Source organism: Microcebus murinus, chromosome 9 (genome assembly GCF_040939455.1).
Source record: "Microcebus murinus isolate Inina chromosome 9, M.murinus_Inina_mat1.0, whole genome shotgun sequence".
In the NCBI taxonomy this organism is placed as follows: Eukaryota; Metazoa; Chordata; class Mammalia; order Primates; family Cheirogaleidae; genus Microcebus; species Microcebus murinus.
In genome coordinates this window covers 82010342-82035359 of record NC_134112.1, presented here as the reverse complement: position 1 = coordinate 82035359, position 25018 = coordinate 82010342, and the positions used below count along the sequence as shown (strand labels likewise).

The window sequence follows — 25018 nt, the reverse complement described above, 5'->3', positions numbered from 1 at the left end:
CAATCAGATCATCTGCTATTAATTCCAACTTTCAGCCCTTTCTTTCCAATGTGTACCTTTTTTATTTTCCTGGTCTTCAATTGTATTGGCTGAAACCTCCAGAAGAAGGCTGAATAATGGAGAGGATAATGGGCGTCTTTGTCTCATTTCACTTTAACGAGGACATGGTAAGGTTTTACCGTTATATATTATGTTTTCTATTGGTTTCTTGTAGATACCTGTATTCTACCAATAAATAATAATAATAAATTTTCTTTTATCCCTGGATGTCTAAGAATTTCTTTTTGTTCAAGAATTTTTTTAATTACCAGGAATGGATGTGATTTTTTTAAAAAAATAAAGTTTGCATTGAAATGTAACATACAGAAAAGCACATATGTCATAAGGGTGCAGCTGGATACATTTTAACAAAATGAACACAGAGTACCAAATTTTATTAAATGCATTTTTTGATGCCAGGAAAAACACTCTTTTCCCTTCAACCTACTAAAGTAGTAAACTAAAATTAAACAAAAGAATGGTAAAAATATGTAAGATGGTAGGGTTAAATCTAAATAAGAAATCAAGATCAAATGGGCTTTATCTGTGGAATGTGGTGGTTATCTCTGGAAAGCGGAATAATTTGAGTGAAGATGTGAAGCAGGATCTTTGATTTTAACTCCTTTTATTGTGAAATATAACATATGTATAGGAATGTACATAGATATAAATGTAGAATTTAACAAATTATTAAAAAGAAAACATATAACCATCATCCAGGTCAAGAGACAGAATATTACATAAAAATAAGAGTTTAACAAATTATTTAAAAGGAAACAAAGAGCCATCATCCAGGTCAAGAAACAGAAGATTGCCAGCACCCAGAGGCCCCCGCCTGCTCTTCTTGACCACACCAACACACACCCCCATCACTTCTAGGGGTAACCTATTTCCTGATTTGTATGGTGATCATAAAATTTGATATCTTTTTATATCTTTACTAGGTATGTATCCCTAAACAATATTTTATTTTTGTTTTTATTTGTATTTATTGTTTATTTTGGCCTAGTTTTGAAGTATATTTGAATAGAATGATATACTATGTATTCTTTCTGGGCTCTTTCATTCATAATTATGTTTTTGAGATTCATCCATGTTATTGTTGGTAAAGGTGGTCTGTTCATTTCCATTGCCAAATAATTTTGCTTTTCTTTTTGAGACAGGGTCTCACTCTGTCACCCTGGGTAGGTGCAGTGGTGTCATCATAGCAACCTCAAACTCCTGAGCTCAAGTGATCCTTTTGCCTCAGCCTCCCAAGTAGCTGGGACTATAGATGCATACCACAACACCAGGCTAATTTTTCTATTTTTTTGTAGAGACAGGATCTTGCCATCTTGCTCAGGCTGGTCTTGAACACCTGGCCTCAAGTGATCTTCCCACCTTGGCCTCCCAAAGTGCTAGGATTATAGGCATGAATGAGCCACTGTGCCTGGCCTCATTATCAGCCTTCTTTTTTTTAAAAAAAAATTTTTTTGAACTGTTTTTATTTATCAATGATTAATATTTTAAATATTCCATTATCATTACTGGTAAACCTATTTTACCACATTGACTGCCACATTAGAAAAAAATTTTTCCCGGGGGCCATGGTGTTTTATTAAAACAAAATGATCCTTTCTAATTTGTTATTTTTTATTGTTTTCTGTGCATGAGTTATATGCAATCCAATTCACGTTTTTAGAATTAAATTGTCAATATTAATTGTAACAATAAGAATATCAACAAGTAAGATTTTCACAAACCAACCGTAGGGTTTTGCTTCACAATTCCCCAGGCTCAAAACTAGCCTGAGTTAAAGACAACTCAAATTGTAGTCAGTGTGTTAATTGCTCTGTTTCAGGAATTGGGTAGCACTTCTATTAAATACCTATTATCAGTCTTTTTAATTTAGAAATTCCTGTGTGTTCATAGACATATCTTGTGGTTTTGAATATGCATTTCTTTCATTACTAATGAGGCTAAGCACCTTTTCATGTTTATTGGCCATTTGGATTTTTTTTTTTTTTTGAGACAGAGTCTTGCTTTGTTGCCCAGGCTAGAGTGAGTGCTGTGGCGTCAGCCTAGCTCACAGCAACCTCAAACTCCTGGGTTCAAGCGATCCTACTGCCTCAGTAGCTGGGACTACAGGCATGCGCCACCATGGCCAGCTAATTTTTTCTATATATATTAGTTGGCCAATTAATTTGTTTCTATTTATAGTAGAGACGGGGTCTCGCTCTTGCTCAGGCTGGTTTAGAACTCCTGACCTCGAGCAATCCACCTGCCTCGGCCTACCAGAGTGCTAGGGGCCATTTGGATTTTTTCTTTTGGGAAATGTCTGTTCAAGACTCTCATACATACTCTTATTGAGATACCTTTTAACCAATTTTTACAAATTCGTTATATATGCTTGCAATAACGACCTTCGCTTTTCACCCTATATATTTCCATATTATTTTAATTTTTCTTTTAATAAGTAGATATTACACCTGCAAATTTTAAAACAAAAAATTATAGGACGTTAAGCACTACTCCAAATTTGTTTAATTTTAGTTACTGAATGTTACATAGTTGACCCTTGAACAACACAGGTTTGCAGTGAGTGGGTCTACTTATATGAGGGTTTTCTTCTGCCTCTGCCACCCTGAGACATGAAGACCAACTCCCCCTCTTCCTCCTCAGCCTACTCAATGTCAAGATGACAAAGATGAAGACTTTTATGATGATCCACTTCTACTTAATGAGTAGCAACATATTTTCCCTTCCTTATGATTTTCTTAATATCTTCTTTTCTCTAGCTTACTTTAAGAATATAGTATATATTTTAATAATACATATAAAAATATGTTAATGAACTATTTGTTATCAATAAGGCTTCTGGTCAATAGTAGGCCATTAGTAGTTAAGTTCTGGGGGAGTCAAAAGTGATGTGCAGATAACTGCACAGAGGGTCAGTGTCCCTAACTAACCCTTGAGTTGTTCAAGGGTCAACTGTGTGTGCAGTTGTACACACATGTACATATTTGTTTCTCTATATTTTTAGAAATCTCAACATTTATACTAAGCTTCATGGTCCCTTTATTTAAATACAACTTCAAGTTTTACTGGGTTCTTTGCACAATACTGCTTCTTGTATCCAAATCCTCCTCATTTTTGGATTTTTCATTTTACTGGGAGTACCTCTTCAAGTAGTTTTCTCAAAATGGGAGTATGTCATAAACTATTGGAGATCTTTTTTATTTTGACCCCTCACTTAAACATTAGGAAGGCTTCGTACAGAATTCTGTCTTGAAAATAATTTCCCCTCAGAATACTGAAAACACTTGCTTATCTTGTAGCAAACCATGTTACAACTGAGAATTCCATGTGTGCCAGTCTGACTTTCAGTCTTGAGTCTTTCTATGTAACTCGTTTGCTACCTCTGGAATCATAAGTCGTTAAGCAATGTATAGGAATGTGCTTTTTGTTGGTTTGTTTTTGCATTTTTCCTGCTTGCTCCTTGGTGCACTGTTCATACTTGAAAACTAAGAGTCTTTCTTCAGTATAGGGAAATATTCTTTAATTTTTCCCTTCCATTGTCTCCTCTTTCTTTCCTCCTCTGACTCCTGTGAAATGGATACTGGATCATTTAGATCTGTCCTCACAATATAAATTTTCTTGATGTACTTTCTATCTGTAGGTCTCCTTACTTTATGGTCTGCATATTTCCTCTACTTTATTTTCATGAAAAGTAACTGGTTGTAAGCCTATTATTTAGCCCTCCAACTAGTTTTTATTTCAGCAATCAATTCTTCAACATAGAACTAATTTGTTAATTATTACTTTTTATTGATGGCAGCTGGCTTTTTATTTATGGATCCAATTCACTTTTGGCTCTGTGAGGCTACCTCCTGTGATTTGAACTTCCTAAATCCCATTCTGCTTTCTCATTATCTCTGTTCCCACCATGGGCAGCTGTTTTATTTGTTCATCTTAGCCACCCTCTTTAAGTCTAGTTTCCCTCAAATGTCTGGTGAATCTTGATCACCTATTCATATTATTCCAATAAATGAACACATTGGTTAGTTATGGTAAGAAATATGTGTCTACTCAACAGTTGTATTAATCAATCTCTAAAACCTCCAAATGGGAGGTCTGTCTGACTGGAGGTCTCTGCAAGTAAGTGGTAAAGTGATAGACATGTTTCCCTTTAGAAGTGGGGAAAAAGAAGTTTTACCTTATTGCCAAAACAAGGCAAGCTATATTTCGATGGTATGATCTTTTAATGTACATCAATCCTTGATGGAGCTCCTTTTCTTTTCTTCCCCTCACTCCACCGTCCTCATCCAGTCTATTGTGGAGGTCCATTACCTAAGGCTCTGCTTTGTGCACTCTCTCCAATCCCAGTGCATGCTCACAATAACTTAACGAAAGCAAATCCCCTACTTTGCTTGAAGAATTCATGGCTTTATCCAGGGAATGAATGCCATTGCTAGAGCTCTTTATGTGAAAGGAGGGAGAGAAGGAGTAGGGAAAGTAACTTTTGAAAGTATTTCTTTCTTTGTTCTGATGTTCCAACTTTCCCAAAACCTGCTCCCTCTTCTTATACTTGCTGTCTCTAAACTTAAGAGTTTCTGGAAAGAGCTCTACTAAGAAATTAAATTCTCTAATTTCTGTCATGCAGCAGGAGCACCTATTTGGGGTTGCATTTTATTCTGTGCTGGTTCTTAAATCAATATAATTCCAATTGCCTTCTATTACCCTAAAATTTCTGGCATTATAACAATAATAATAACAGCACCGAGGCCGGGGGGCGATGGCTCACGCCTGTAATCTTAGCACTCTGGGAGGCCGAGGTGGGCGGATTGCTCGAGGTCAGGAGTTCGAAACCAGCCTGAGCAAGAGCGAGACCCCATCTCTACTATAAATAGAAACAAATTAATTGACCAACTAATATATATAGAAAAAATTAGCCGGGCATGGTGGCGCATGCCTGTAGTCCCAGCTACTTGAAAGGCTGAGGCAGCAGGATCGCTTGAGCCCAGGAGTTTGAGGTTGCTGTGAGCTAGGCTGACGCCATGGCACTCACTCTAGCCTGGGCAACAAAGCGAGACTCTGTCTCAAAAATAAATAAATAAATAAATAAATAACAGCACCTAAAATTAATTCAACATTTGCCATATGTAAAAAATTTTCCTAAGTGTTTTGCACATATTGTCTCTCTTGATCTTCACAATAACTCTAGGGTTATTATCATCATCCTAACTTTACAGATGAGGTAACTGAGGCAAGAAAAGAATAAGCAACTTGCCCAAGGTCAAACAGTAAATGGCAGAGCCTGGATTCAGACACATGTAATTTAGCTTCAAAGTCTCCCTTTTCTGTTTTTTTATTTACAATGATGATTTATTCTCTGTTTTATGTCTGTTTTGTCATTTTCAATGATATCTGAGAAGCAGGGGAAGGTAAATGGGTATGTTTAGTCCATCATCTTATAATTGAAACCCACTGTTTCCACCACACAGGTATTGTTTTCATTATACCACACTTTTTTTGTTGTTTGTTTGGACAGTCTCACTCTGTTGCCTGGGCTAGAGTGCCATGGCATCAGCCTAGCTCACAGCAACCTCAAACTCCTGGGCTCAAGTGATCCTCCTGCCTCAGCCTCCCAAGTAGCTGGGACTATAGGCATGCACCACCATGCCCGGCTAATTTTTTATATATATTTTTAGCTGTCCAATTAACTTCTTTCATTTTTGGTAGAGACAGGGTCTCGCTCTTGCTCAGGCTGGTCTCAAGCTCCTGAGTTCAAACCATTCACCTGCCTTGGCCTCCCAGAGTGCTAGGATTACAGGCGCTCATGAGCCACCGTGCCCAGCCTACACATTTTTTTAATTGGTATCTGTTAGAGAAGATGCAGGATCTAGTGAAGGAATCTAGTGACAAGAAACGGGCCCCATGAAACTGTCTACAATCACAATCAAAAGAGGTAATGCAAAGGATTCCCAAAATGAGAGGCTTGGAAGTGACTATTTCAAAAGTATAGATAAGTTAAAAAAAACAACAACTAATGAGCTATTAAACAATAGCATTTTCATGTTCTCAACAATTCATTAGTTCATTGTCACCACCACCAGAAAGAAGTTGAGAACATATTAAAATTTTAGTCTCCTCCTCCTTCCTGACAGCAGCTGGTTAAATAATTCAGTTCGACTCATATACATATGATAAACCTACTACATGCACTGTGCTACAAATTGAAGATAAAGAAATGAAAGGCACCAACCTACTGTCCCTGCCCTTATAGAGCTTACAGTCTAATGGGAGGCACAGACAAGTAAACAAACGACTACAATTCCATGCAGTAAGTGCTAGGATACAAACAGGTTCACAAAGGGTGCCATCAGAACAAAGAGGGGACAGGCTTGCCAAGGAAGTTTCCCTGGAATAACTCTCAGATTGAGTCTTAAAGGATATGCTATTACTGGTTTGGAGAGATTAAACTGAATTTATCATCTTTTCCCTAAAACCTGCCCCTCCATATACCTATGTAACAGCTGACGAAGAGCACTTCCTCCTCTTTAATTAGCCATCAAGTCTTATCTAATTCCACTTCTTTATATTTCAAATCAATTCCTATTCTCCATTCCTACTATAATTACTTTAATATCTATATCCATCATTTCTCATCTTGGTAACTGTAATAATCTCATAACTGGTCTTTTAATTAAATCTCTTCACCCATTAAAAAACCAAATTTCATCCTGAAAACTCTACTTGGGTGATGCCCCACTTGATCAGCGCCTTCTCCAGCTTCGTCTGTCCACCATTCCCCCCCCCCCCCCCCCGCCCAATGCTGAATATCCTCCACAGCTCTGAAAGCACCACGTCCTGTTTTGCCTAAGTGCCTTTACTCAAGCTGCTTGGTCCTCTTGAGTTGAGAGGTTCTAACCCTCCCTTGCTGACACGTACTCAGCCTTTAAGCACATCCCTTCTAAAAGTCATCCTATGGCCACTCCTCTCTCAGCCTCCTCCCCCAAAGCTGAGTCATATACCTCTTCTGTGTGCTCCCATTCCATACTACCTTATCAGGATACTCACCACAAAGAATTATACTCAAATTATTCTGTAATTATCTGTTTGCCTGATTCTCTATTATCTAGATCCTCAAGCTAGCACAGTGCCTGGTACATAGGAAGCAATCAAATACTGAAAGAACGAACGAACGAACAAACGAAGATAGTTAAGCCTATGAAAGTTGATGAGACAACCAAAGGAGATAATGGAGAGAAGGATAGAACACTGGAGCAAAACCCACCTTTAGAGGGTTAGAAGAAAGAAGCTAGCGAAGGAAACAGAATGAACAATCAAAGAGGCAGGAAGAAAACATCTAGGATTGTACAGTAAAGCAACCCAAAAGAAGATAAAAATTTAAGAAAGGGCAGGTAGTCAACAGTATCAAATACTACAAACAGGTCAAAGAAGGTGAGAACTAAGATAAGGCCACCAGTGATCTTGATATTGTTAATGTTGAGTTAACTACCACCTCACTTCTCAACACGGTCAGAGATCATCTTTCTCAGCCATTGTTTCAGGCAATTGAGAGCTTACAAATAACCAATGGTATGAAACTTACCTGTGCAATCCTTTTTTTATGATTAAAAACTTGACAAACAGAAAATATACAAAAGAAAATAAAATCCCACCATATAGATATAACCAGTTATGTTATCATATCCTTTGTTTTTATGTTTATATTTTTATATAATTATTATACTGAATTCTATATACCAATTAAACAATTTCTTAATTATGTTTATATAATAAAATAATAGTAATATAATTAAATAATGAGGCTTAATTTATGATTTATTCAGCCCAAGTTAGAGTTCTCATTGTAAATCAATAAATTAGCATTCTAATTTATAAATAGAAAAAAGAAAAAATGTTATAGAATTAGACATGCCTGCTTGGCCAACGTGTATATGCACAATGGTTTTTTTTGTCACATAATACTAAAATTACCTTTTAATTTTTATCAATAAAGTTATTTATGATAAAAGGTAGCACATTATCTTAAGTATCTTATCTTCACCCATTTAGGCTTGATTTTATCCTTTTCCTGCTCTAGTGCTTGGCTGCTAAAAATCGGTTAGGGACTAGATATAGAAACATCTATGCAGCTGTAGGATTTTTTCCTAGGTTATTTTTAAAATCTCTTAGGTTAAAATTAGATACACTGGCTTATAAATAATTTAATAAAGTCTAAATTACAGCATTAAGTATGCTTGTCTGACAATTTGTTATATCTAGAAAAACAGTGTGAACCAGAATTTTCAACCTTCTTGAGATTTTCTTTATTCAGTATGGAGTATGTTTTAGTGGAAAAAATAAAAAATAGAAGGAATGAAATGCAACATTTCTAAAAGTAAGAATTGCTAGGTCAAAGGGTATGAACATTTTTAAGGTTTTTGATACATATGGCCAAATTGGATCCAGAAAGGCTATATAACTTTTATACTTCCTTCAACATATGAGCTTCATTTTCCGATACCCTTGCCAACACTGGGTATTCTTATTTTTAGCCTTTGTCAACCTAATAAGTGAAAATGTTTTATTGTTTTAATTGTCATGTTTATAATAATAGTGAAAATAAATATTTGTTCATAATTATTGACATTTCTTTTTTACAAATTGATTATTCATATCTTTTAACCTATTTTTCTAGTGGACATCTGCTTTTAACCTATTGATTTATAAGAACTCTTTATATATTCATAATATAACCCATTTGTTACAAATATTTCTCCCTTGTTATTTATCTTTTTATTTATGATATTTGACATAAGAGTTTTTTATTTTCTATCATCAAATAAATTAATCTTTTATTTCTTCCTTAGAATCATATTTAGAAAATGCTTTCTCATACCTATATTTTATAAATTATCCACTCAAAGTTCCTTCTAGTGTGGTTATAGCAGAACACCACTGATATCAGTGGCATAATTTATTTCTACCATCTAACATACATTAAGTAATTCTAACTCCCCAAAACTTATAATTACAGTCCCAACAGTGGCCTACATGAAACATGGGTTTAAAATTAAGCTCTACATCTTTCTTACTCCAATTGTTTCATTGGCTATTTAGACAATTTTTAAAAACCAGAGTTTTGAATTTAGAAAATTCATTCAAAGTTCCTTTTAAACCATATGAAGCACAGATCTCTTGCTAGTTATCACCCACCTCTCAAAAACCTGTTAGGGATCCTTATGATGGGACAGGACTGAATGAAGCGCCTCCTAACTGGGTCCCATCGTATTTTCTTCTTACCTGTTACCACAATCATCAGCAATAAGTCAGACACATACAACACATGGCAAATAATACACAGTTACTGTAGTTATTAAGACAGAAAAACAGAAAACAAAACAATACTTGAATGCAGAAAGAGAGTGATGTAAAGTAGCATTTAACCCTGTTTTAGAAGTCAAAATTATATTAATATATAAGCTGTGACAAAAGTTTTTAACTCTTACCCCCAAATAAATACAAACAATTGTGTGCACCTTTTTTCAGAAGTGTGGTTCAATAGTATGTGCACTCGGTAATCACCAATGCCATCTTGTAGGCAAAAATTACCAGGAGCTTTACGAATAGATTAAAAACAATGACATTTTTTTAAGTCAGTTATGTCAAAAAAGGGATCTGACCAAAACTAATTGGGCATAACATAGGCTCCTGTTCTCTTCAAGGTTTGGTATCCTTCTTTTATTAATTATATAGTTAAGAAGATAAAGCAATGGGCAGCATTCTTTAAATATAAAATAAGGTGATCCTACTATAATTAAATTTCATGATAGTAACCAAATAAAACAAACATTTACTATCTTGGCACTTCCATGGAGTAAGAGAGGAGAGTTCATCTACCTTCCCAGGAAGCTCCATGTTAACCCCAACTAAAACTGTTTTCTTATAAATAGAAAAATTCAATGCATTTATGGAACTGTTAAATGTGATAATTTTCTCTTTTCTTAAAGTTTTGATAGCTACCAAAAATAGCTCTTACTGACAATAAAAACAATTAACATTTGTATAATGCTTAAAGTTTACAAAGAGCTTCCACATATATTACCTCATATAACTCTCGCAACAATCTTGTATTGATTTAACAGTCATTTTATTAAGCATCTGCTATGTGTGGAGTCCTAGGCAACCTAGGGTTGCAAAAGAAGGATATGACTCCTACTCTTAAGAGCCCATGGTCTTATGAGGAAGGCAGATATGCAAATATCTTACTTAATAATTACATTACAGTGCAGTAACTGCTATAACAGGGGCTATAAAAACACTCTGAAGAAGATATTATCATCATAATTTTATAAATAAGGAAACTAAAGGAAAATTAAGTGATTTTAACACCAGAGCCAGGATTCAAGCCCAGGCCTCTGACTGTAAAACCTGCTCTTGTTCCATTATACCACACTTACCCTGTCTCAGAATCCCTAGAAAGAGAATGGTTTTTATTTTTGGCAATTGAAAATATATTCAGATGTTCATCAGCAAGGTCTAGTTTGCTTACTACAGAATCTGTATATAGAGACATACAAATTATGTGTAATGAAATGGCATTACACAGAATGTATGGCACATTTACTTAGTATTGTAGAGAAGACAGACTCATGAACAAGGGGAAGAATTATTTATTTTGCAAAAAGGTTTATCTTTTAATACTCTAAGTCTCTTAAATCAGTGGTTCCCAAATGTTGGTCTGCAGTCCATGGCTAGGCTAAGGTGAAGATTCACCAGTCAAACACAAAATGAGAAAAATATGGACAAGGCAGTTGAGTTTTTCAAAAAGCTAAAATGTTCTATTTAAAGGCCTATCCTTTTTTCAGAGATTAGAACCTTTTTGTTGTTAAGTATTCTTTAATTTATGAAATGATGGTGATGAGGAAATGATTTTGTTTTTTAATATCCTTTCTTGGAAAAATAGAAAATTTGTAAGCCTGCATCTATCCAAATATATATATATATATGTACATTTTTTTTTAATTTACAGGTTTATGACATTCAAAAGCCTGGAGAACTACTGCTTTAAATCAATATAGTATGTGTTGATGACTCCAAGTTCAACACTGTAAACCACACTGTCAAAGGATACATAAGATGTATAAGAAACTTCCCTTGCCCTCAAGAAGCTTATATTCTAATTAGGAAGACAAGACAGACACATGAAACAATTAGGTAACAATACCAGACAGAATATAACAAGTAATTAGCTTAAAATTTGACATTTTTATTGTATCAAAAGCATTAAAATGTACATACCCTTTGACCCAGCTATTCCACTTCTAGGAATCTATTCCTAAAGAAACAATCATAGATGCATAGAAAGACGTATGGACAAAGATATTAACTATGGTATTAGTTATAATGGTAAACAATGAGAAACACTTTCGATGTCCAATGACAAGGAGATGGTTAAGTAAGTATGCTAAATAAACATACTTAAATATGTTCATATTCTACATACCACTAAAAGTATATACAAAACTATTAACATGACAAAACATTCACAATATATTACAAATGAAAAATGCAAGGTACAAAATAATATTAAATTATGATACCATTTTAGTAAAGAAAAAAGTGTTTATATATTCATGAAAAATACATGAAAGATATATATCAAATTTTAATTATGGTTATTATCTTTGGATGGTCATTATGAGTGATTTTTGTTTTTTCCCCTTTATGCTGATCTTTATTTTCCAAGCTCTCTGAATAGGTATTAATTTCAGGCTGGAAGGAAAACAATACCATATTACTTTAATTTTAAAAAATAGTAAGAAAAAATGGAAAGAAACATACCAGTGTTAACAGTGGTTATGATTGGGGCTGGGGTTAGTACCCCTTCTACATTATCCAAAAATTCTAAGACATATTATAATGCAAAAATATAAAACTACTTTAGATAACACTGATAACACTGAGTGAGTAGCATTAAAAATTACTGAACCAAAGTTGTAATCTGAAATCCTTTTTTATGTTTTCTCAGAGCTTTTGTGAAACATCTTTGGCATGTTTTTCTCTCAGCAACCAATACAGGCAGAGGCTAATGTTGACTCTATGCAGGTTTTTCAAGCAAGGTAGGCACTGACCTCAGAACCCACATTTCATTCTTTTACTCAAAGAGCAGGAAAAAAGAGAAACCAGCAATATAGTAGTGTAACACCAAGAAAAATGGTTTTTATTATATTTTTATTTTTAAAGAAATATATGCCTTTCCAATTTCATATAAGTATATTCCTGGTCTGAACTTTTGTTTACTGAAGTTTTAATTTTTATATATGCAAACTGCCAATCTTCATTAGTGATTGCTTCTATCCTTCAAAACAAAAACCATAATTTCTTCAATGGTTTCATCAATATTTTATTTTTTTGCTAGGTTTTTAAATTTGTTTTCCTTTTTACTAAGTTTACTTCACTATAAATATAATATGGTCGTTAACTGAATCAACATGGTAGGCTAAGCACACAGCAAGCAAGCTCACCTTCCCCCCAAATCTCCCAAATGACACAAAAGCCATTAAAAAAAAATCCATAATCAAAAGAAAGCAAGAAATGCCCTTAGTGGACTAGCACTATAAGGAATCACTGAAAGATAATAAACTGATAGAATCAGACTAAAGGAGGAAACCACAGTCCTATACACCAAGAGTAGAGGACTAGGGCAGATGGTGAGAGTAGCTCTCAGGGTAAACTAAGCCCAGAGGTGGAATACAGCTGGAAGAAATGAAACAATTTACAAAATTTACAGCATGATTGATTGGCGGGTAGCACAACAGTTACAAAGGTCAACTCCTCCCACCCTCTCTAAGTCAATCATTGTAGAATAGAGGTATTTGCTCCCAGATGGGAACAGTAGCAACAAATACTCTCCACCTAGCAACAATAAGTATGAACAGTTGTATCAGAGAGACAGCACAAAGACCTATGTGGATATTAACACTCAGACAGAAGAGGGAACAGTCACACTGAAGAATAGCGACTGCTACACTTCATCTCAGTGCACATTTCATCCCTACCCGCAATCAGTGGAGACCCTCGGCAATAAATAGATGTAACACTCACAGGAAGGCTAACGAGGACACTCAAATAAACACGAATGAGCATAAAATCAAGACCCAAATATTAAAAAGTAGAAAAGCATATATATTATTTTTTTTACATTTTTTTTAAACATTATTACACGGTGGCCAGTTGGAAAAAGCATATATTTTTAAAAAGCTGAGATCCAAAAGAGAATTAAGCAATCTCTATCAAAATTTCAAATATCTTGTTTGTTTTTCAGAAATGGTCAAGTTTAATCCTAAACGTCATACAGAAATGCAAGGAACCAAGAATACCAAAACAATCTTAAAAAAGAAGTGTAAGTTGGAAGACTCATACTTCCTGATTTCAAAACTTACTAAAAAGATACAGTATTCAAAATAGTGTGGTATTGGCATAAGGAAGGACATGCAGATCAATGGAATGAATACAGAGTCCAGAAGTAAACCCAAAAACATCTACGGTCTATTGATTTTTGAGAAGGGTAACAAGACTATTCAGTAGGGAATAAACAGTCTTTTCAACAAATAGTCCTGGGACAACTAGATATACTTTTAAATATAGAATTTTATACCTACTCAAACTCTTGTCCAAGAAGGAGAGTGAACAAGATCCTTGGATGTGCAAGGATCCAAAAAGTTTGTTTCCCTCAGACTTCTCAAGAATTACTCAAAGATATATATCTGAAATAAAATTTAATCCAAGAATAACAAATAAAGCACGAGAAAAGAATAAGCAGAAAAAGAAAAACCAGTAAAACCTTTAAGTCTAAATCAGCACTAACTGGGAAGAAAAAAAACACAAAACCTCACTAACATTCAAAACTATATTGATATCAACAGGAATAATTGTTGATTAGGTAGGAAATGGGGTTGGGAGAAGGAAAAGCAGAAGAAGGTTAAAGTCTGTCTTGTTCAGAAGAAGGATAAAGAAAGTAATTAATATAGATATGGATAGAAAAATATAAATTTCAGTATTGTGTAAAAAAACGTAAAAATACTAGACAGTTTCACTGGTAAATTCCTCCAAACATTTAAGAAAGAGATAATACCTATCTTACGCAAACACTTTCAGAGAAGAAAGAAACTCATTTATAGAAACTAGTATAATATAATCTTGATAAGGACATTAAAAATAATTATAGATTAACATCCCTTATAAACACAGGCACAAAATTCTAAATAAAATATTAGTAAATCAAATCAAAGTTATATGAAGAGGATATATCATAACCAAGTAACATTTATTCCAAGAAATTAAGGCTGATTTAACATTCAAAAATCAGTATAATTCACTGCATTAACAGAATAATGAGAAAAACCATATGATCATATCAATAAATGCAGAAAAAGCATGGGATAAAATTCAATACCAAGTAAACTAGGAAAAAAAGAAACTTCTTTTTTTCTTATTAAAGAGATATCTTTAATAAACAGTTAACATCATAAAGGAAAATATTGAACACTTCTCCCTGGAGATCAAAAATGAGACAAGGATGGCCCATTATCTCCACTTTTCTCAAAACTGTACTAGAAGTTCAAGCTAGGGTAATAAGGCAAGAAAAGGAAAATAAAAGAATGACAGATTGGAAAGGAGAAAGTAAAACTCTACTGATGACACAATTGCATAAGTAGAAAATCCAAAAGAATCTACATTTAGAACTAAGAAGTAAATTTATCAAGGGTGTTAAATACAACAATATACAAAAAATTGTACTGCTCTAAACTATCTACAATTATTAAATTAAAATTTTAACATGCCATATACAATACCACCAAAAGTCATCAAATAGTAAAAAGTATCATATAATACCTAGGAATAAATCTAACAAATAATGCTTAAGACCTCTATGCTGAAAATTACAAAACCTGTTCAGAGAAACTTTAAAGACCTAAATTTCCTCTCAAGAGAGAGGGAAAGGGCCGGGCGCGGTGGCTCACGCCTGTAATCCTAGCTCTCTGGGAGGCCGAGGCGGGCGGATTGCTCAAGGTCAGGAGTTCAAAACCAGCCTGAGCAAGAGCGAGACCCCATCTCTACTACAAATAGAAAGAAATTAATTGGCCAACTGATATATATTTAAAAAATTAGCCAGGCATGGTGGTGCGTGCCTGTAGTCCCAGCTACTCGGGAGGCTGAGGCAGAAGGATTGCTGGAGCCCAGGAGTTTGAGGTTGCTGTGAGCTAGGCTGACGCCACGGCACTCACTCTAGCCTGGACAACAAAGTGAGACTCTGTCTCAAAAAAAAAAAAAAAAAGAGAGAGGGAAAAAGATCAATCTCTTTTTGCCTTATAAGGCCCATTCTCTCAGCCTCTAGTTGACTCTAACCATCCTTCCTACATAGTTGAACTTTATAATGATATCCTTACAACAATTTCTGTCTATGTTCACAGATGAGCCCATATATTCTTCAATATATATTCATTCTACAAACATAGATTGGGTACTTATTATGTGCAAAACAAAACAGTGCCTTTGGAAATATAACATGAAGATGGCTCTGGTTTGTGAATAGTATTGATGCTAATATTCAAAAGGCTAATACTATTTGGGGCCAATTGTTAAGTCAAATTGATATGTCACCAAAGGTCTCATTCTATGAGAACCTGAAGACACATGTAAGAAGTCAGTTCTGATTTTCTTACAATGAGAAAGACTAGTTAAACTTGTTGTCCAAAAAATCCCTAGATTTGAGTTTTATCAAATAAGCCCTGATTATGCTCTCTGTACCTATCAGAATGCGTAAAATTAAAAACAGTGATAACACCAAATGTTGGCAAGGATGCAGAGAAACTGGATCCCTTATACTTTGCTGATAGGAATGTAAAATAGTATAGCTGCCCTGGAAGAGAGTACAGATGGCTCTCCGTAGTATTGTAGTATTAAACATTTGCTTACCATATAATTCTAACAACTACATTCTTGGGGCATTTATCCCAGAGAAATGAAAACTTACATTCACACAAAACCTGTACACAAATGTTCCTAACAGGTTTATTCATAATAGCCAAAACATGGAAACAACCCAAATGTCTGTCAGTGAATGAATGGTTAAACAATTATGGTACTTTCATGATCTAGTAGGCTGGGCGCAGTGGCTCACGCCTGTAATCCTAGCACTCTGAGAGGCTGAGGTGGGCGGATTGCTCGAGGTTAGGAGTTCGAAACCAGCCTGAGCAAGAACGAGACCCCGTCTCCACTATAAATAGAAAGAAATTAATTGGCCAATTAATATATATAGAAAAAATTAGCCAGGCATAGTGGTGCATGCCTGTAGTCCCAGCTACTTGGGAGGCTGAGGCAGCAGGATTGCTTGAGCCCAGGAGTTGAGGTTGCCGTGAGCTAGGCTGATGCCACGACACTCACTCTAGCCTGGGCAACAAAGTGAGACTCTGTCTCAAAAAAAAAAAAAAAACTTTCATGATCTAGTAGATACATGTACCAACTTGGATGACTCAAAGTAATCATGCTAAATGAAAAATGCCAATGGCAGAAGGTTACACGTTATATGATTTTATTTATATAACATTCTTGAAATGACAAAAATTTAGAGACAGAATAGATTAGTGGTCACAGGGGTAGGCCAGGTAAGGTACCTGTGGCTGTAAAAGGGTAACACAAGGGAGCCTTGTAAAGGGAGTGTTTTATACCTTGACTGTGGTGGTCATGTGAATCTACACATGTATTAATAATAAAATTGTACAGAACTCAATACACACACAAAAGAGTGGATGTAAAACTGATGAAATCTGAGTAAGGTCAGAAGATTGTATCAATGTCAATTTCCCAGTTGTGTTACTGTACAATAGTAACAAGATGTCATTCCAGGAAGTTGGATGAAAGGTATACGGATCTCTCACTATTATTTCTTAACACTGCATGTGAATCTACAATTCTCAAAGTTAAAAGTATAAAAATTAAATAAAAAACAAAATGAAAAAAATGATGATGCTGATATGGAGTACATTAAAAAATGACATATGTAAAATAATTATGAATATTTTAATAATTAGAACTATTGATAAAGAACAAGATCTAAAAATTCTGATTTGGCCAGCCACAGGGCTCATGCCTGTAATTCCAGCACTTTGGGAGGCCAAGGAAGGAGGATTGCTCGAGGCCAAGAGTTCAAGACCAGTCTGGGCAACATAGTGAGACCTCATCTCTACAAAAAAATCTTTTCTTAATTAGCCAGGCATAGTGGCACACACCTAGAGTCCCACTACTCGGGAGGCTGAAGCAGGAGGATCGCTTGAGCCCAGGAGTTCAAGGTAACAGTGAGCTATGATCATGAACCTGCATTCCAGTCTGAGTGACAGAGCAAGATCCAGTCTCTTAAAAAAAATTTGTGGCTATGACATGTGGTATAGTGATTCGGAATCACTGCACTGTTGTACAGATTGCTTACTGCACAAGAGCTCCAGGCCAAATATCTAAGTAGGGGCTAAAATCCAACCCTTACTCTACTCCCCAGTGTATCGATGGGACTATGTCTTCCTGAAAGAAGCATCTTTTTAAAATTTCACAATGTACTTTGGACTAACAGTGAGTCACTTGTTAAATTTAATTTAGGAGAACCAATATATATTATCTACTCTAAACTTAGCAATTATACATACTCATTTTTAAATTTCTGCTTTTTGCCTTTCAAAACAAGAAAATCTGAAACCATATCTAAGTTCCATTTGCTGCTGTATAAGACCCTGCCTCAAAAACAAAAAACTCATATAATCCTTTCCACAACTTTTTAAGATATAATACTGTTAAGATTCACAATTTGCAGATGAGAAAACAAAGGCACAGAGAGATTAAGTAATTTGCACATGTTCACTTAGCTAGCAAGGGAAAAATCTGGATTTCAAGCCCATACATTTTAGACCCAAATCACCTTTTTTTTTTAAGACAGGGTCTTACTCTGTTGCCCGGGCTAGAGTACAGTGGCATCATTACAGCTCACTGTAACCTCTAACTCCTGGACTCCAGAGATCCTCCTTCCTCAGCTTCACCAGTAGCTGGAACTACAGGTGCATACCACCATGCCCAGCTCATTTTTCTATTGTTTTTGTGGAAACAGGGTCTCACTCTTGCTCAGGCTGGTCTTAAACTCCTGGCCTCAAGTGATCCTCCTACCTTAGCTTCCCAGAGTGCTAGGATTACAGGTGTGAGCTACCATGCCCAGCCCCAAATCACTCCTCATAACTATACAATAATGCTCTTGGTCACAATTCAATTTGGCACTTAATGCCTCAGAAAGGTACTTAATAAATACTTGTTAACTGAAGGAATGAATGAATACTAGGGCAATGATTCTCAATAAAAATGGGGTGCTTTCCCTCCAAAGAAATTGCCCTCTTCTCCCAAGATTATGGTTTATCCTCATCACTATAATATTACTGCCTCATTAAGAATCAAAACTACAGTAAATCATTGTAACTAATAAATTAATATTTCCCACCTCTTACATTTTTAGGAGTTAAAAATTGATTTAAGAGGGGGCCAGGTAAGGGGGCTTATGCCTGTAATCCCAGCACTTTCGAAGACCAAGGCATGAGGATCACGTGAGGCCAAGAGTTGAAGACCAACCTGGGCAACACAGTGAGACCTTGTCTCTATAAAAAATTATTAAAAAATTAGCCAGGTGTGGTGGTGTGTGGTGCCACATGCCTGCAGTCTCAGCTACTTGACTGAGGCTGGAGGATCACTTGAGCCCAGGAGTTTGAGGTTGCAGTGAGCTATGATGATGCCACTGCATTCCATGTTAGACAACAGAGCAAGACCTTATCTCCAGAAAAGACCAAAAAAAAAAAAAAAAAAAAGTTTAAGGAGCGTTATAGTAGTACCTTCAACATGCATTCTGATGCCTTTAAGGGCCTTCAAGCTAGGGTATGAACAATTGTTGATTACTCCTAACTTCTGCTGTATTTCCCTAACATACACACAGGACATACATCTTTAGGGAGTTACAAATATTGAGGCTAAGACAACTATTTGCCCTCAGACATCAGATATGTTATATCTTCTGTCTTTAACCATACCCCATAGATATTTATTGTAAACATTCTGTTATCATATAGATCTCTGCTTATAAGCCGCTTCAAATATTTTTGGCACTAAGAGAGGAATAAATGATAAATGAATGAAAATTGCTGGTTCTCACATTCTCTTGTTGCTTGATATCTCTGTTGTACATTAAAAACCTCACCGTCATGACCGATCTACACTGTTTGCTTTCCCCTGCCCATGCTGCATTTTTCTGTTTTCTTTCACTTCATCCTGTTATCTCCTCTGACATTACTCTCAGGTTTCCTAGAAAAAGATGGACCTATCATAGAACTTCTTTCCTTCTATAAAAATGAAACAATCATAGCACATTGAGAGATATCTTCAGATCTTAAGATGCTCTTTGTCACTTTGGTTCACATTACTAGTTATTCAAGTATCACTTTACTGAAGAAACAAACAGGCTCATTGGTGGAGGAGTTTTGTCTTTGGTGGAGAGAAGGAACACAGGAGGAGTTGTATCAGATTCACACTTTCCAAAGGGAGATGTTATATTAAACTATACATCTTCATTTATGACTGAATTCTCAGCTAGACTCTCCTTTAGAAAAGTAAAAACAAAATAGGCTAAAACTTTATACATTCACAAATATTAATCAAAAAGTATTATAATTCATAAACCTGTATTAGATTAAAATATTACATCTGAATCTAATAAACATAAAAGTCCTGGGAACATTCTAATTTAAATTCTTAATGTTAATGAATGGCTGCCAAGATTTTGAAATAAGTCGAGGCACAATGGCTCACGCCTATGATCTCAGCACTTTAGGAGGCTGAAGTGGGAGGATCTCTTGAGGCCAGGAGTTCGAGACTGGCCTGGGCAACATAGTGAGACACTGCCTTTAAAAAATAATAATAATTTTTTAAATGCCCACAAAAAGCAGATTACCAGGCCCACCCCAGTAGGACTGGCATATTAACTTTGGGAAGGGAAATTGGATTCTACTGAAACTAAAAAAATAAATAAATAAATAAAAATGATTGGTCTTCTTCTCAGAAAAATGTACATATATTCAAAATTTATATATGTTATAATTCCCTGAAGACCATTCACAGACTCATGAATTAATGGACCCCAAGTTAAAAGAAAAAAAAATTTTAGGTTCAGAATGCTATAATTGTTTTTCAAAGGGGCAGTTCAGTTGAAGAAGGAACAGATTTATTCCATATTCTTCCAGAAGATACAACTAAGAGAAACTCATAGAAGTTGAAGCTGAAATTAAGGCAGCCCTTTGTAATAATTAGAGCCTACAAATAACCTGACTCTTTCTACAGAGTAATGGGCAGTGCATTACTCTAAGTATATTGAAAGGTTGAAATAAGTAGATCTCTTTAAAACAGAGGTTTTAAAAAAAAAAAGATTAGACCTGTTGTACAAAAGTTTGCCACATAGGGCAGGATGACATCTAAGATCTTTGTCTATTTTAACATTTTATAATTCTAAGAAGTTTTAGATGAGAAAAAAATGAAAAAGGGGAAAAAAGTTCATTTTAAAACTTATTTTTACTGTTTACAGGTAGTTTTCTGTGTATGATTTAAAAAAAATGCCTGCATTTGTACTCTTTACATATCTGTGTTAATGTGCCTATCTTGAATTTTTTTTTTTTTTCTCAGAGATGGGGTCTTGTTATATCACCCAGGCTAGAACGCAGTGGTATGATTCATAGCTCCCCATAGTCTAGAATCCCTGGGCTTAAGAGATCTTCTCACCTCAGCCTCCTGAGCAGTTGACACTACAGGCAAGCATCACCACACTGGGCTAATTTTTTTTTTTTTTTCAAGACACAGTCTCACTCTGTTGCTGGGGCAAGAGTGCCATGGTGTCAGCCTAGCTCACAGCAACCTCAAATTCCTGGGCTCAAGCAATCCTCCTGCATCAGCCTGCCGAGTAGCTGAAACTACAGGCATGCGCCACCATGTCTAGCTAATATTTTTATATATTTTTAGTTGGCCAACTAATTTCTTTCTATTTTTAGTACAGACGGGATCTCGCTCTTGCTCAGGCTGGTTTTGAACTTCTGATCTTGAGCAATCCTCCTGTCTCAGCCTCCCAGAGTGCTAGGATTACAGGCGTGAGCCACTACACCCAGCCTGGGCTAATTTTTAAATATTTTTGTGAGAGGGAGTCTCAAGATGTTGCTCAGGCTGGTCTCAAACTCCAGGCCTCAAGCAATTCTCCCATCTCAGGCTCCCAAAGTGCTGGGATTATAAGAGTGATCCATCATGCCTGGCCTTGAAATATTAACTATGCCAGAGAATCTGTTTCTCTTAATTCAATATCATCTCCTTCCTTTTTATCTCCAGCAAAATTTCATTTAAAAAAATAAAATGAATATAGAGTACAACCTACAGCCCTAAAAATAACCCAGTTTCTTTACTAAGAACTAAATATTTGCATCCTAATTTTAATGAAATAAAAATTTACAGTAATAACCCACTCAAGATCAGAACACATTATTTAGTCTTTTCTGGCTTCTGGATTTATTGCAACTTAATTTAAGCATACAAAGAATAACCATTCTCCCCCAAACATTCTTTTTGTTCATATCCCAAGTCATAGAAGCCTACCTAAAAACATCCTTGAGAGACAGAAAGATTATGGGCTAGGGGAGTATAAATGAAAGAAACTAAGAAAAACAGATTTTTTAAATTAATACATTTTGACAATATCTGATGAACCAAAATTTTGCAACCTACCTCCTTTAAAGAACACCAAAGAGGCATAGATCCTTAGAGTTACAGAGCCTTCACTATTTCTTCAAGTGAAACTGAGGAACTAAGCAGAAGAAAATCTGCAAATTTCCAATAGTTAAGTGGTATATCCATATATGTCATTTATTACTTTTGCTACTCATTCTGTTCCTTGATTAAAACCAGAAAAGTAATCAATTTTGAAAGTGAAGACACAACAGTTCTTTATGAACTCATTTTCTCTTCTCTCAGGCTACCATTTTCTATTGGCAAATGCAATGCCTTCCAAGAAAATACCTAGACTTGACCAAAGGCAGTAAAAGTTTACACTGGACTAAACCTGGCAAAAAGCAAATAATAGTTACTAAATAGCAAATTTTTAACATCTGATATTTTTAAAACTTTTAAAAAGCATAATACTTAAAAACAAGCTATTTTGAATAATTGATGAGACTCCTGTTATGCAAAAAAGTAGAGAGACAATGAGAATATCTTAAATATAAAACTAAAAAAGTCAGATATGATTACTGCCAAAGTACACATAATTTCTAGTAAGATATCTGCATAAATATTATAATCAAAAATAACAGCTATTCTTTACTCCAAAATAAGAATTTCAAAAGATAACATTTCACAATAATACTTGCATTAAAGTATTTTTTTCTATAAATGCATAGACAAATTTAGGACTTAAAATCATAACAGCAGAAAAAATTTTGATGTAGCTTTAAGAAGTTATTTATCTCTCTGAATGGTTTTCAATGTTTTGTTTTATATGTATGCATGTATTTCAAGCTAAATATATTTTAAAGTATTGAGTTTGGAGTGCACATTAGAAATTTCATATTTCTGCATTAGGTTTGTTTATATGTGTGTTTTAAGGAATTTGTTTTATGTGACACCAAGATATTTGTGGTTAGCATTTGATCAATTACACATCTGATTCAAATTAATTGAGTAGACAGTTTGTTGATGAAACCATATGGCAGGAGCTACTATGGATAAAAAAAGAAACAAAGAAAAAGTAGCATTCAACTTCAAAGATCATTTATCTCATTTTCTTGCTAGTCATCATACTTCTAATTTCACTATCTAGTCTTACAGACAATTCAATGCTCACATCTCAGATAAAGTGTGGAGCAAAATCACTAATGTATATCTGATATAAAAGGGAAGAACATGATGAGATTGGGCTGAATTTTAAATGCAGCAGGAAGCCACTGAAAGATTTTGATCTAGGAAGCAATATAACCATTGTTGTGCATAAAGAAGATTAATCTTATCTCAATATATAGGATGGATTAGGAAAGGAAGACTGGGAATGGCAAAAAAAACATTATTAGCGTAATCCAGTTTAAGGCAGTGAAGGCCAGAATTATGGTAGTAGTAACAAAAAACCTGGGAAGGGCAGAGGGCAGAGAAGAGTGCAGCATAGGGGTTAAAAGTGTGGACACTTTAGAATCACACTGCCTGGGTCAAATCCTGGCTCTGTCCCTTGCTAGCTATATGTCCTTGGACAAGGTCTTATCCTCTGTGCCTCAGCTTCCTTATCTATAAAAAAGGAGACAATGATAGTTTCTATCCCTCATTGGGTTATGAGTAAGTGTTTATATAAGTGCCTAGCTAACATTATTATGGGGATAAGACATAATAAGGACCTAAAAGATTAGCTGAATGGGAAAGTTAAGTAAAATAAAGGGATAAATATAACTGTGAAGTTGCAAGTTGTATAACTTGAAGAAAAATTTTAAAACACAGATATTAAAAGGCAAGTTGGTAATATTTATCATTATGTACTGCAATGTTTTTAAATAACAGAAACCAGAAATAATCTAAATACTCATCAATCCGGTGGTTGGTAAATTACAGCACATTCTTTAACACAATACTTTCAGCCATGAAGAAACATAAGATGAATCTAAGTGTGCTAACAGAACAATCCCCAAAATGTATTTTTAAGTTAAAAAAAAAAAAGACAGGTGTTTTTATACTCTAATTTGTTTAAAAATAAAGAGAACATATATGCATATATATGTAAATTCTGTTTCTGGGAGGATACACCAGAAACTCTAACAGATGATACCTCTGGGGAGACAGACTGGAAAACTAGGATCTTGAATAGAAGGGAAAGTTTTCCCCTTTTGCATACTACTTGATTTTACCATTATATGTAATATTTTTCAGTTTAAAAAAGTAATGAAAAAAACTTTTTGGGGGAAAGCAGAATGAGTTCAATAATAGGAAGTCACACTTAAACATATTTAACTGAGCATAACATTTATGTGGTCTATAAGCTTGCCCAGTATAGACACTGATAAAAGTCTAATGATATTGAGAGTTCAAAACCACTAAAGACTTAAAAAAAAAAAGTGGGGAATTGGCTTAAAATAGTTTAGGGAGAATAAACAAAGTCAGCCAGGCGCCGTGGTGTGCACCTGCAGTCCCAGCTACTCAAGAGGCTAAGGCAGGAGGATCAGTTGAGCCCAGGAGTTTGAGGTTGCAGTGAGCTGGGGCGACAGAGGGAGTCTGGGTCTCAAAGAAAAGGGGGGGGGGGAGATTGAAAGAGATAAAACTTAAGCAAGTTCGGCCTGGTAAAGTGGCTCGTGTCTATAATCCTAGCACTCTGGGAGGCCAAGGCGTGCAGATCGTCTGAGCTCAGGAGGTTGATACCAGCCTGAGCAAGAGCAAGACCCCATCTCTACCAAAAATAGAAAAAATTAGCTGGGCATGGTGGTGCATGCCTATAGTCCCAGCTACTCAGGAGGCTGAGGCAGAAGGATTGCTTGAGCCCAGGAGTTTGAGCTTGCTGTGAGCTAGGCTGATGCCATGCCACTCTAGCCCAGGCAACAGAATGAGACTCTGTCTCAAAAAAAAACAAAAACAAAAGCATACCAAGTATTCAATGGGGAGAAAGAGACAGAATATATAGGACAGAAAAGAAAGAATAATGTCAGTTTTCTGAAAAGGTAGGAGATGGAATCAAGGCACAAGTGGAAGGATGCTACAACTATTAACCATAATATTCAACATTAAATTGTATTTTAAAAATATTTAGAAAAGCCATTCAAAAACTATATGTGCTAAATTCCTAGGTAAAAAATAAAATATATTTATGAAATGAAAAATAACCTAAACTTGACCCTCCTGCAAGAAC

The 25018-nt window shown here is 35.2% G+C and overlaps 1 protein-coding gene across 2 annotated transcripts in view; it reads right to left on the bottom strand.

Moving 5' to 3' along the window:
* KLHDC10 (kelch domain containing 10) overlaps window positions 1-25018 on the bottom strand; it is a 55593-nt gene that overhangs the window by 19922 nt on the left and 10653 nt on the right. The window contains exon 2 of one of the 2 annotated variants that reach the window (XM_012789210.3): window positions 9244-9330. The exons of the other annotated variant lie outside the window; for it this stretch is intronic. Coding sequence (XP_012644664.1) covers window positions 9244-9330 — 87 coding nt within the window. The remainder of the gene's footprint in view (window positions 1-9243; window positions 9331-25018) is intronic. 2 annotated transcript variants of the gene reach the window in all.